This window comes from Bos indicus, chromosome 7 (genome assembly GCF_029378745.1).
Source record: "Bos indicus isolate NIAB-ARS_2022 breed Sahiwal x Tharparkar chromosome 7, NIAB-ARS_B.indTharparkar_mat_pri_1.0, whole genome shotgun sequence".
NCBI classification, from domain to species: Eukaryota; Metazoa; Chordata; class Mammalia; order Artiodactyla; family Bovidae; genus Bos; species Bos indicus.
Window position 1 is genome coordinate 50,398,922 of NC_091766.1, and position 13,291 is coordinate 50,412,212.

The 13,291-nt window shown below is 43.3% G+C and overlaps 1 protein-coding gene across 1 annotated transcript in view; it reads right to left on the reverse strand.

Moving 5' to 3' along the window:
* The window catches only part of DNAJC18 (DnaJ heat shock protein family (Hsp40) member C18), a 29,667-nt gene extending 24,349 nt beyond the window's left edge, over positions 1-5,318 (reverse strand). The window contains exons 1-2 of the mRNA XM_019965026.2: positions 5,175-5,318; positions 3,310-3,496 (exon numbers count right to left, since the gene is read on the reverse strand). Of these exons, the coding sequence (XP_019820585.1) occupies positions 3,310-3,496; positions 5,175-5,214 (227 nt within the window). The 5' untranslated portion in view covers positions 5,215-5,318. The remainder of the gene's footprint in view (positions 1-3,309; positions 3,497-5,174) is intronic.
* Between the last annotated feature and the right edge of the window lie 7,973 nt (positions 5,319-13,291).

Sequence of the window (13,291 nt, forward strand, 5' to 3'; positions counted from 1 at the left end):
AGAATTGATGCTTTTGAACTGTGGTGTTGGAGAAGACTCTCGAGAGTCACTTGGACTGCAAGGAGATCAAACCAGTCAATCCCAAAGGAAACCAGTCCTGAATATTCACTGGAAGGACTAATGCTGAAACTGAAACTCCAATACTTTGGCCACCTGATGTGAAGACCCTGATGCTGGGAAAGGTCAAAGGCAGGAGGAAAAGGGGAAGACAGAGGATGAGATGGTTGAATGGCATCACTGACTCTACGGACATGAGTTTGAGCAAGCTCCAGGAGCTGGTGATGGCTAGGGAAGCCTGGCATGCTTCAGTCCATGGGGTCGTAGAGTTGAACATGACTGAGCGACTGAACTTAACCAATATTAAGCCTTTCGATTCATAAACACAGGCAAACTTCCCATTTAGTTAGAGTTTCTTTATTTCTTTTAATGAAGTTTGTAGTTTTCAATGTACAATCTTACACTTGTTAAATTTATTCCTAAGCATTTTATTCTTTTTGATGCTGTTATAAATGAAACTGTTTTCATTTTCAGATTGTTCATTGTTGCTGCTGCTGCTGCTGCTAAGTCTTGTCCAACTCTGCGACCCCATAGACGGCAGCCCACCAGGTTCCCCCGTCCCTGGGATTTTCCAGGCAAGAACACTGGAGTGGGTTGCCATTCCCTTCTCCAATGCATGAAAGTGAAAAGTGAAAGTGAAGCCACTCAGTCGTGTCCGACTCCTAGCGACCCCATGGACTGCAGCCTTCCAGGCTCCTCCGTCCATGGGATTTGCCAGGCAAGAGTACTGGAGTGGGGTGCCATTGCTTTCTCCGTGTTCATTGCTAATGTATAGAAAAATAATGATTTCCCTATGCAAGTTTTCCCTTACAGGTGCCCCAGGGCATAGACCCATTGTTGCTACTGGTTTTTCCTAAGTTATATACCAAAGACTCCAGAAGGCTTTTCCTTGAAGAGTCAACCAGGTGGTGCCCAGGACCCTGGGGCAGCAGCTGGCTCCTAAAAAAGTCCATGACTGTGGGCACCTCTGTCTCTACCCTCCATGTTCGTGACGCCACCTGGCCTTCTCTTGCATGTTGGACAAAGGATGAACCACAAGAGTTTCTTATCATCACTTTCAAATGAGGATTTTTCTCAAAATAGCAGCAGCAGCCAGGGGAAGGGAGGGAGGTTTTATTCATTTCCACAGTTTATACTGAACCTTTTGGAATTATGTTTTTCCCAAATTTTTCTCTGGCGGTGGATGTGTCATTGAGCCAGCCATCCCCTGAAGCCTTAGTACCCCAAGCTGCCCGCCAGGAGGGGGTCACTACCCTCCCGGAGCTTCTCTTGGATCTCTTTTAAAAGTTCCCCAACAAATAGGATTCTTGCTGGAAAAGGAAGCTTGGTTAAGAAATGTCAAATATGGCTTTATAAATAAAGTCCTGCCCTGTGATGAAGTGGCCACCCTAGCCCAGAGAGATGCTCAGAATTGGATATGGATGAGAGCGACCTGCCTGTGCTGACCCCAGTGCTCTGTCCCCATCATCCTGACCCTCTGGTTTCAGTAGATGTCCCTAGATGGGCTGAGCCATGTGCAATAAGAACATGGATCTGCTATATTTCTTGACTAGAATTCTGAAATTGTATGTCTATAAATATATGTTTATTAAGTGAAAAAAAGAAAAATAACGATTTTCGTATATTGATCTTTGCTGAAGTCATTTATTAGTTCTAATAGTTTGTGTGTGAATATTCCTTAAAATTTTCTATACTAGATCATAACATATGTGAATACAGTTTTACTCCTTTTTTCCAATCTGGTTGGCTTATTTTTCTTGCCTAATTGCCCTAGCTTGAAACTCCAGCACAATGTTGAATAGTAATAGCTAGAGTGAATGTAGTTGTCTTGTTCCTGTTCTGTTTCTGATCTTGGAGAGCATCAAATTATTCATCATTAAGTATGATGTTAGCTGTGGATTTTTTGTAGATGACCTTTATCTGGTTGAGGAAGTTCCTTTCTATTCCTAGTGTACTGAATATTGTTATCATGAGTGTTGGATTTTGTCAAATGCTTTTTCTACACCTATTGAAATGATCATATGACTTTTGTCTTTTATTCTATTAATATGGTATATTACATTATTTTATTTTCATGTGTTAAACAACCTTGTACTCCTAGGATAAATCTCACTTGGTCAAGATATATAATCCTTTTTACATGTTTTAATGTTGCAGAAATCTGTATCCATCTTGTGATGCTTTCATCTGCTTTTGGTTATAGGGTAACACTGGTCTCATAGAATGACTTGGAAAGTGTTCCCTTCTTTGGTATTTTCTATAATAATTAATGAAAGATTAGTTAATTCTTCTTCAGACATCTGGTAGAATTTACCAGTTAAGTCATCGGTGCCTGGGCTTTTATTTGTGGGAAATTGAATTTATCCATTTAAGTTCTCTAATTTGTTTGTTGGCATATAATTGTTCACAGTATTCTCTTACATAATCATTATTTTTTTAAGATTGGTAGTGATATCCCCTATTTCACTTCTGATTTTAGTTATCTGAGTCTTCTCCCTTTTTTGGCTTGGTCAGTCTAGCTAAAAGTTTGTCAGTTTTGCTGATAACCAATAACTTTTGCTTTTGTTGATCTCTATTGTTTTGCTATCCTCTATTTCATTTATTTTCACTCTATATTATTTCCTTCTGTTTGTTTGAATTTAGTTTGTTCTTCTTTTTCTAGATTAGGTTATTGATTTGAGATTTTAGAAAAATAAACATTTATAGCTATAAATTTCCTTTAAGTATTGGTTTAGCTGTATCCTATATGTTTTGGTGTGTTGTGTTTTCATTTTCAATCATCTCAAAGTATCTTCTAATTTTCCTTGTGACTTCTTCTGTGACCTATTTGTTATTTAGGAATATGTTGTTTAATTTTTACACATTTGTGAATTACCCAAATTTCCTTCTGTTGTCAATTTCAAAGAACATACACTGTTTTATTTTAATCCTTTTAAATTTATTAAGGCTTGTTTTATAGCCTAACATATGGTCTACTCTGGATAATATTCCATGTATACTTGAGAAGATTGTACATTCTGCTGTTGTTGAGTAGGATGTTGTACAGATGTCTGTTATGTCAACCTGGTTTTCCCTGATTCTCTTAGAGTAGAAGCAGGGCAGTTACTTCAGATTATAGCCTAACACTCCACTTCCACCTAACTTTGCCTCTGAGGCCAAGATGTTATTGTGCTTCAATGATAATAATAATAGCAGTCATCTGCGCTAGGCACTCTACATAAAATCATTCATCTAATCCCACCACAGGCTCACCTTTGTACTCCAAGCAGTTGCTCCTCTGTATAAGTGGAGTTCCCCTCACCCTGTCTGGTCTGACTCCATTCATTCTCAGACTTCTTTTCCTTCTGTCCCTTCATGCAGTTACAGCAACCACAGGGGTCATGACTTTCAGGAGGTCTGTCTTCTGGGTATTTGTTTCTTCTGACTGCATCAATGTAAGCTGCAAAACAACAGTACCTCCATAAGGGTTCACTCTGACCTGCAAATCAACTTTGCTACTGGCCTTAGCTATCTGGGAGGCTGCCTATAGGCCAGTGAATGTTTGAGGGCCAGGTTAGTGGTATCATACTGACTTTTACAGATCCAAATCCATACAAAGCAGAAGAAACAGATCCAAATCCATACAAAGCAGAAGAAACATCTTCCTTGAGAAAACAATACAGAAAATATAGAAGCAATCATGAAAAACTTTTAATGTCAGAAACATGAAGCATTAAAATGTCCATCATCCCTATAGGCATCAGCCAGCAAATAATCTTGATTCAGGGCCAGTAAAGGCACTCCAGAGGCATCTGCCCAATACCTTGGATTTAGGGCAGCACCACGGAAGTCTGTTTCTCTGTGGTTCATGGTCAGGAGAGAATTGTTCATAACATATTTTTTTTTGTTGCAATATTTTCCACCACTAAGATTTAAAGTAGAGATGAGTTCAATGTTTAAATGGTTACAGAACTAATACATACAAGACATTTGGCTAGATAGATCAAGGAGGTGTATCAGTAAGACCTACTCCTGACCACAAAGAGGTTACTGTTTAAAGGGAGAGAATTTAATTAATCATAATGCCTGCAGAGTGTGAAGAGGGCCATAGGAATATAGTCAAAGAAGGCAGAATGCTCATGTCCTGTCTAGAGGATCTGGGTAAGACAAAAAACCCTTTTCTCCTGCTTAATATCTTAGTGACTACCCGTTGCTCCATGTCCAGATCTCTTCTTATGGGCCCAGCCTGTCTCTTTAGCTTCAAATCTCACCACAAGGTCCTCTGTACTCTACCTTCTACCACAACAATCTCCCTTCAGATCAGCAATACCTTGTTTTCTCTGGGCCTTAGCACATGCTGTTCCTTCTGCCTGCAAAACTTTCTCGAAGTAGGTCTGGCTAGCTCCAGCACATCCTTCATGTCATCATATGTAACGCTTTCTTCATGAGGCCTTCTCTGAAACCCAGGTCGTGTTGAGTGCCTTAACAGTATACCCCCACCAAATCTACGACCTTGCTGTGTAGCCCAGGACATTTTGGGCTTCTTTTGTAACTGACTGTTTACCTGTCAAACTCCCTCAGTAGACTGAGAGTTCTGTGGGCTCAGGGGACCATGTCTGTCAAATCCATAATGCAGAATACATAATAGGCATTGGTTCAGTCCTCTTTGCCTGACTGTAGGATGGAATGGGCTGGCCTATCCGTCCCAGTGCTGGATGCAGGGGCAAGACGAAACCCAGGTCTAGGGTCAGGCAGCCCAGTTTGGAGGCGAGGATAAGGGCCGGGTAGGCAAGCTGCGGGAGACCGCGTTACCCCGCCCACCCTGGCGCGTGCCGGGCTTGATAGCTGCAGGCCCTGGGCGGGGCTGGGGGCCGGAGGCAACAAGTCGTCACAGGTGACTGTGGGTATCGAGCCGGGTCCTCAGCTTGAGCCAACGCTTCTGGATTCCATATCCCGGTCCCCTGTCCTGGAGAGTCTCCTACCTCACCAGGAACCCCACTCAAGCCCAGCATCTTCTCATAGGCCTCTGTCCTTCATCTCAGGCCCAGGATCTCAGCCCTTTCAAGTGCCTTCAGGAGTCCCATCCCTGATTTCTCCGAGACCCTGCCCTGTCCCACCCTCCAGCCAGGACCTGGTACCTTCCGTCCAGCGCTCCCCGCTGCCCAAAGTCGCTGCCATATCGGTTCCCAGTCAGCAGGTCGGCCGAGCCTCCCCCGCGCCCGAGGCTAAAAGGGAAGGGGGGCAAAAAAGCGCGAGGCATGCTGGTCATTGTAGTCCAATCCATAGGAACTGCGGCTCACTGGACTACAATCCCCGGCCTGCATTGCGCCAGGGGTCGCAGCTGCAGTGGTGTAAAGGGGCGCGACCCTTGAAAGGCCTGTGGAGGAGTGTTGCTGCCAGTTGACTGTTAGCAGCTCATAGCTGCTACTGTGACAACTGCGGGCAGAGCTTTTCCTCATTTGTAGCGTGGGGATAGTGGCTTCCACGCCGCATAACAGCTGGGAAGTTCAAGGAGACGCGATGAGATTCACTGGGAAAGACATTGCAAACTATGGGCTAGAGAGTGACATTGTGACTATTTTTAGCCTCAGGGATGTCCTTTTAAAATATACGCTGACCCCCTAATTCTGTGTAAAAGTGTGTGTTTGGTCCAGGACAAGTTTTGGTGATGTTGAACCCAGCTCTGGGAAGAATCAAGGAAATTAAAAGGTGAGAATTTTATGTGGTTAGAAGGCAGCGTCTCTGGCATAGTTTCATTAGAATGTCCAGTAAGAGTAAGGCGTAGAGAAAGAAGAAAAAGTCAGGTTTTGGAGCTGGCATTAGATTCCTATATTTGCTTTTCCTTAGTCTTCATCCATCCCAGGATGTCTGAAGTCTCCATCAGACATCCATCCCTGAAGTCTCCAGGGCCCCTCTGAGACTTCTCTCCTCCACCCCATTCGTTTACTGGACCCATCCCCTTTTCTGAAGTACCAGGCCCTAGGAGATGAGTGAAAAGGAAATGAAGAATTATCCCTGCATTTTCCCACTCAAGTTTGCATGGAGCCTAGTGAAGAATAAAAGCGATTCTTAAGTGTCCTTACTGATTCATCCCTGCAGGTGAGTTGGGATGGCCAAAAATCAGGTCTGCAGAAGTGAAACATGATCATGTACATCCTCAAACAAAAAAATCACCTGGAATTCACTGAGATCTTAGTCACAAAGACCAAATAAGTTATGTCAACTATGATATCAAATAACAGCTACTTAGGTAGTTGGGGTGGAGTGGGGAGATATACAGCCCTAGACACAAACTGAAAGGGTAAATGCCTTCAGTTGTAAGCAGTTCCATCCCTTCCCTGCAGTCATGGCCCTGGGATACATGAACATCAGTGTGTACACAGAAGGCTGGGTCCTGAAGAAGCCACTTGTGCTCTTCAGACAAGGGGTCTGATCAGGGACATCCTTTAGGTGGTTAAAGGAAGCTTATTTGGTTTAGGGAGGCTAGACAGACTACTCTAGAAGATGAACAGGGAAAGGTGGAATATGTCTTGAAGTCCAGGAACACTGAACTAGAGTCAAAGATGTCAGAATACCATGAAGTCAGAGGTATCTGGTTGAGAGTGGGCATGCTAGAGCATTATATGGGAGAAATTGGATTGAGAAGAGTGCTATGAATTATGGGGCTACTTAGGAGTAGGGTCACAGACTACTAACCAAACTGATCACATTGACCACAGCCTTGTCTAACTCAGTGAAACTTTGAGCCATGCCGTGTAGGGCCTCCCAAGATGGACGGGTCATGGTGGAGAGTTCTGACAAAACGTGGTCCACTGGACAAGGGAATGGCAAGCCACTTCAGTATTCTTGCCTTGAGAACACCATGCTGCTGCTGCTGCTAAGTTGCTTCAGTCATGTCCGACTCTGTGTGACCCCATAGACGGCAGCCCACCAGGCTCCCCCGCCCCTGGGATTCTCCAGGCAAGAACACTGGAGTGGGTTGCCATTTCCTTCTCCAATGCATGAAAGTGAAAAGTGAAAGTGAAGTCGCTCAGTTGTGTCTGACCCTCAGCGACCCCATGGACTGCAGCCTACCAGGCTCCTCCATCCATGGGATTTTCCAGGCAAGAGTACTGGAGTGGGGTGCCATTGCCTTCTCCTGAGAACACCATAAATAGCATGAAAAGGCAAAAAGACAGGACACTGAAAGATGAACTCCCCATGTTGGTAGGTGCCCAATATGCTACTGGAGATCAGTGGAGAAATAACTCCAGAAAGAATGAAGAGACAGAGCCAAAGCAAAAACAACACCTAGTTGTGGATATGACTGGTGACAGAAGTAAAGTCCGATGCTCCAAAGAGCAATATTGCATAGGAACCTGGAATGTTAGGTCCATGAATCAAGGCAAATTGGAAGTGGTCAAACAGGAGATGGCAAGAGTGAACATCAACATTTTAGGAATCAATGAACTAAAATGGAATGGATTTGGTGAATTTAACTCAGATGACCATTATATCTACTATTGTGGGCAAGAATCCCTTAGAAGAAATGAAGTAGCCATCATAGTCAACAAAAGAGTCCAAAATGCAGTACTTGAATGCAATCTCAAAAATGACACAATCATCTCTGTTTGTTTCCAAGGCAAACCATTCAATATCACATCCAAGTCTATGCCTCGACCAGTAATGCTGAAGAAGCTGAAGTTGAACGGTTATATGAAGACCTACAACACCTTCTAGAACTAACACCCAAAAAAGATGTCCTTTTCATTATAGGGGACGGGAATGCAAAAGTAGGAAGTCAAGAGATACCTGGAGTAACAGGAAAATTTGGCCTTGGAGTACAGAATGAAGCATGTCAAAGACTAACGGAGTTTTGCCAAGAGAACTCACTGGTCATAGCAAACACCCTTTTCTAACAACACAAAAGAAGACTCTAAACATGGACATCACCAGATGGTCAGTACTGAAATCAGATTGATTATATTCTTTGCAGCCAAAGATGGAGAAGCTCTATGCAGTCAGCAAAAACAAGACTGGGAGCTGACTGTGGCTCAGATCATGAACTCCTTATTGCCAAATTCAGACTTAAATTGAAGAAAGAAGGGAAAACCACTATACCATTCAGGTATGACATAAGTTAAATCCCTTATGATTATACAGTGGAAGTATATTATACAAATAGATTCAAGGGATTAGATGTGATAGAGTGCCTGAAGAACTATAGATGGAGGTTTGTGACATTGTACAAGAGGCAGTGATCAAGACCATCCCCAAGAAGAAATGCAGAAAGCAAAATGGTTGTCTGAGGAGGTCTTACAAATAGCTGAGGAAAGAATAGAAACTAAAGGCAAAGGGGAAAAGGAAAGATATACTCATTTTAATTCAGAGTTCCAAAGAATATCAAGGAGAGATATGAAAGCCTTCCTCAGTGATCAATGCAAAGAAATAGAGGAAAATAATAGAATAGGAAAGACTAGAGATCTCTTCAAGAAAATTAGAGATATCAAGGGAACATTTCATGCAAAGATGGGCACAATAAAGGACAGAAATGGTATAGACCTAACAGAAGCAAAAGATATTAAGAAGAGGTGGCAAGAATACACAGAAAAACTATACAAAAAAGATCTTCATTACCCAGATAACCACAATGGTATGATCCCTCATTTAGAGCCAGACATCCTGGAATGTGAAGTCAAGTGGGCCTTAGGAATCATCACTATGAACAAAGCTAGTGGAGGTGATGGAATTCCAGCTCAGCTATTTCAAATCCCAAAAGATGATGCTGTGAAAGTGCTACACTCAATTTGCCAGCAAATTTGGAAAACTCAGCAGTGGCCACAGGACTGGAAAAGGTCAGTTTTCATTCCAATCCCAAAGAAAGGCAATGCCAAAGAATGCTCAAACTAGCACGCAATTGCACTCATCTCACATGCCAGTACGGAGAAGGCAATGGCACCCCACTCCAGTACTCTTGCCTGGAAAATCCCATGGACAGAGGAGCCTCGTGGGCTTCAGTCCATGGGGTCACTAAGAGTTGGACACGACTGAATGACTTCACTTTCACTTTTCACTTTCATGCATTGGAGAAGGGAATGGCAACCCACTCCAGTGTCTTGCCTGGAGAATCCCAGGGACGGGGGAGCCTGGTGGGCTGCCGTCTATGGGGTCGCACAGAGTCGGACACAACTGAAGTGACGCAGCAGCAGCAGCAGCAGCAGCACATGCTAGTAAAGTAATGCTCAAAATTCTCCAAGCCAGGCTTCAACAGTACGTGAACCATAAAATTCCAGATGTTCAAGCTGGTTTTAGAAAAGGCAGAGGAGCCAGAGATCAAATTGCCAACATCCATTGGATCATTGAAAAAGCAAGAGAGTTCCAGAAAAACATCTATTTCTGCTTTATTGACTATGCCAAACCCTTTGACCGTGTGGATCACAACAAACTGTGGAAAATTCTTCAAGAGATGGGAGTGCCAGACCACCTGACCTGCCTGTTGAGAAATCTGCATACAGGTCAGGAAGCAACAGTTAGAACTGGACATGAAACAACAGACTGGTTCCAAATAGGAAAAGGAGTACTTCAAGGCTGTATATTGTCACCTTGCTTATTTCACTTACATGCAGAGTACATCACGTGAAATGCCAGGCTGGATGAAACACAAGCTAGAATCAAGATAGCTGGGGGGAATATCATTAACCTCAGATACACAGATGACACCACCCTTATGGCAGAAAATAAAGAAGAAGCAAAGAGCCTTTTGATGAAAGTGAAAGAGGAGAGCGAAAAAGTTGGCTTAAAACTCAACATTCAGAAAACTAAGATCATGGCATCTGGTCCCATCACTTCATGGCAAATAGATGGGGGAACAATGGAAACAGTGAGAGATTTTATTTTGGGGAGCTCCAAAATCACTGCAGATGGTGACTGCAGCCATGAAATTAAAAGATGTTTGCTCCTTGGAAGAAAAGCTATGACTAACCTAGACAACATAGTAAAAAGCAGAGACATCACTTTGCCAACAAAGGTTCATCTAGTCAAAGCTATGGTTTTTCCATAAGTCATGTATGGATGTGAGAGTTGGATTATAAAGAAATCTGAGTGCTGAATTTATGCTTTTGAACTGTGGTGTTGGAGAAGAACTCTTGAGAGTCCCTTGGACTATAAGGAGATCAAACCAGTCAATCCTAAAGGAAATCAGTCCTGAATATTCATTGGAAAGGCTGATGTTGAAGCTGAAGCTCCAATACTTGGGCCACCTAATGTGAAGAACTGACTCATTGGAAAAGACCCAGATGTTGGGAAAGACTGAAGGCATAAGGAGAAGGGGAAGACAGAGGATGAGATGGTTGGATGGCATCACCGATTCGATGGACATGAGTTTCAGTAAGCTCCAGGAGTTGGTGATGGATAGGGAGACCTGGTGTGCTGCAGTCCATGGGGTCACAAAGAGTTGGACATGACTGAGCGACTGAGCTGAACTGAACTGAACTAGGAGTAGGGTCCAGGTTCAAGAATTCTGGACAAGATTTGGGAAGCTGAGGCCTCTTGGAAATGTCTGGTACCTCAATGACCTTTCCCGTTATCCTCTGAAACCTCACTTCCTCCACTTCTAGATGGCTTGGTGACTTCTAGATCAGTAAAAAATGGTTTAGCATACAACTTTCTCAGATATTACCATGCAAATATATCCATCAGCTCATTTACACTTCAATTAACACTTCTGGGTGAATTTTTCTGTGACTATATCACCAGGACTAACTTAGAACTCCAAATCCTCAACATTTAGAACACGTCTGTGCCAGTTTTTGCTTAAGCACGCCAACTACACAACAAAAATAATTCGCACTGTCAAATTCAATCTCTGTTTGGTAAAAGAGGAAACTGTGGGCTTAAAGGGCTCAGGATGGAGGTGCTGGGGAAAGTAATCAGCAGGAAGAGTGAGAGCACCTGGGAAGGAAATAAGGGACAAGAACTTGGCCTCAAACTTGAACCTCAAAGAAAGGGAGGTAGGTGCAGAAAGAAGTTCAAAGAGATGAGAAAGGACATCCACAAATCAAGGGGGAAAATGCTGAGCATAGCCACACAATGTTTCCTAGCAAATTCAATAGAATTGAGTAGTACCAGCCTGCCTTGCCTGGAAAATCCCATGGGCGGAGGAGCCTGGTAGGCTGTAGTCCATGGGGTTGCTGAGGGTCAGGCACGACTGAATGACTTCACTTTCACTTTTCACTTTCCTGCATTGGAGAAGGAAATGGCTACCCACTCCAGTGTTCTTGCCTGGAGAATCCCAGGGGCGGGGGAGCCTGGTGGGCTGCCGTCTATGGGGTTGCACAGAGTAGGACATGACTGAAGCAACTTAGCAGCAGCAGCAGCAGGAGCCTGGCTTTGGGAAATTGTGTTCAAGACCTGGGCTGGGAGGTCTGCAGTAACTATTCATCTGCTAAACCACTTCACCTAGAATCAGCCTCAGATTTTCTATCAGTTTCTCTACTTTTAGAAAAATTTGTTGAACTGTAGTGAATTTTTGCTGGTGATACTGAGGTTTGCTGTGTCCCCTATATGATTGAGATGCTGCTCCATCCAGCCCTGGAAGAAAGATACTGAATAAATCATCCTTCTGTTTGATAGAGCCTGTGCTCCTGAGATGACTTTTCAGTTGACCTCCCATTGGATGCAGGGAGAAGCAAGGGAAGAACACATAGCAAGTAGCCCACCCCTGCCACCTGTTCCTGCCTTGGAGTCCTGGAGTCCTATGTTAGCATAGGGAGGAAGCCGTCCAGTAAAATGACCACCATCCTGTTGTCTAGACATCAAGGAAGAAATATGGGCTCAGGGAAGCTGCAGGGAAAGGCTATACTTGGATTTCCTGTCAGAGGTGGGGTTCTGTATTTACATAAATAGTAGGATTCTCCAGCAGAAACCCCTCTAATATAGCTTGCTAGAGAGCAGAATTCAGCATGAAGTGAATTCATCCTTAACCTCTTCCAAAAGGGTATTTATTTGACAACAGGAAAGTCAACTTGGCTAATGTGGTATTTCAATGTCAATTTCAGGGTAAAGGCTTTTAGTCTCTTGTTGATACCAGTTCACCCCATCTCTCCCACATATAAATTCCTTAGGACTAACAGCTCATATTTGCATAACATTGTCCAGAATCAGGGGGAAGTTTGTGGCCTTATAATGAAGATGTCAACTGAGTTACCTAGAATGAAAGCATGTCCTTAACCTAATTAGTCCAGCATGATAAGGAACTGAACCAAGTCCCCCTCTCAGTCAGAGTAACAATAACAATTCAAAAAGAATCCAGTACTTCTAGACATTGTTAGGTCACCTGGAGAGTTCTGTCCCAGTGAATGGATTTTTGTACTGGAACTGGCTAGGAAGTCATGTGTTTTTTGCATTGTGGCTTAAATAAAATATATCAATTATTTTTAAAAGCTATAGAATTGCTGTCACATGTTGGGTACTCCAGGAAATAGAGTCTCTGAGATTTGTATGCTGAAGGTTTATTGTTGAGTGTTCCTAACATTAAGTTTCGAGTTATAAGGGAAGCAAGATTAAGCAGAGGGAGAAATTGATATAAGGAGTCCAGGTCTTCACCCCTACCTCCACCCCCATTGACTGGTCATAAGTCAGCTATGAGCCCTCAGCAGCCAACACTCCCAGCAGTTTAAGGTCAAGAGTCTTGATCCTGAAGTGGGACCTGGGTAGTGGTACTCCACATTATCTGCTGCAGTTGCCAGCTAGCCCTTTTACTTTCCAAGTGTCTTCACATTTACTATTCCATTTTACCTACCAAGTAGCCTGTGAGATAGACAGGGCTAGGCCAGGATCATTCTTCCACATTGATGCACAACTAACACATAGGAAAATCTAAGTCCCAGAGTCACCCAATACTTGTCTCTGGCTCCCACCCAGAACGATCTCTGCTCAAAATATTGTGTTCATTTTCTCTTACATCTTGAGTTTATCAAGTGTAGAATATAAGAACTAAAAAAGATAGGGAAGACCAAGTAGTCTACCCACCTCACTTTAAAAGTAAGAAAATAGTTTCAGAGATGGGGATGGTTTCACCCAAATCAAGCTGCAAGTCTGTGGCAGAGCCCAGCCTTTTGACTAGATTCTCTGCACTCACAAGCCAGTTTTCGTGACCTCTGATGTACTGGGCACGGTGTACCACATAGAAGCTACAGACATGAGCAGGTTACAGGCCCTGCCCTAGAGGATTTTACAATCCAGTCGGTTTCTTCAGACCACTTTAATAGTTTCATTG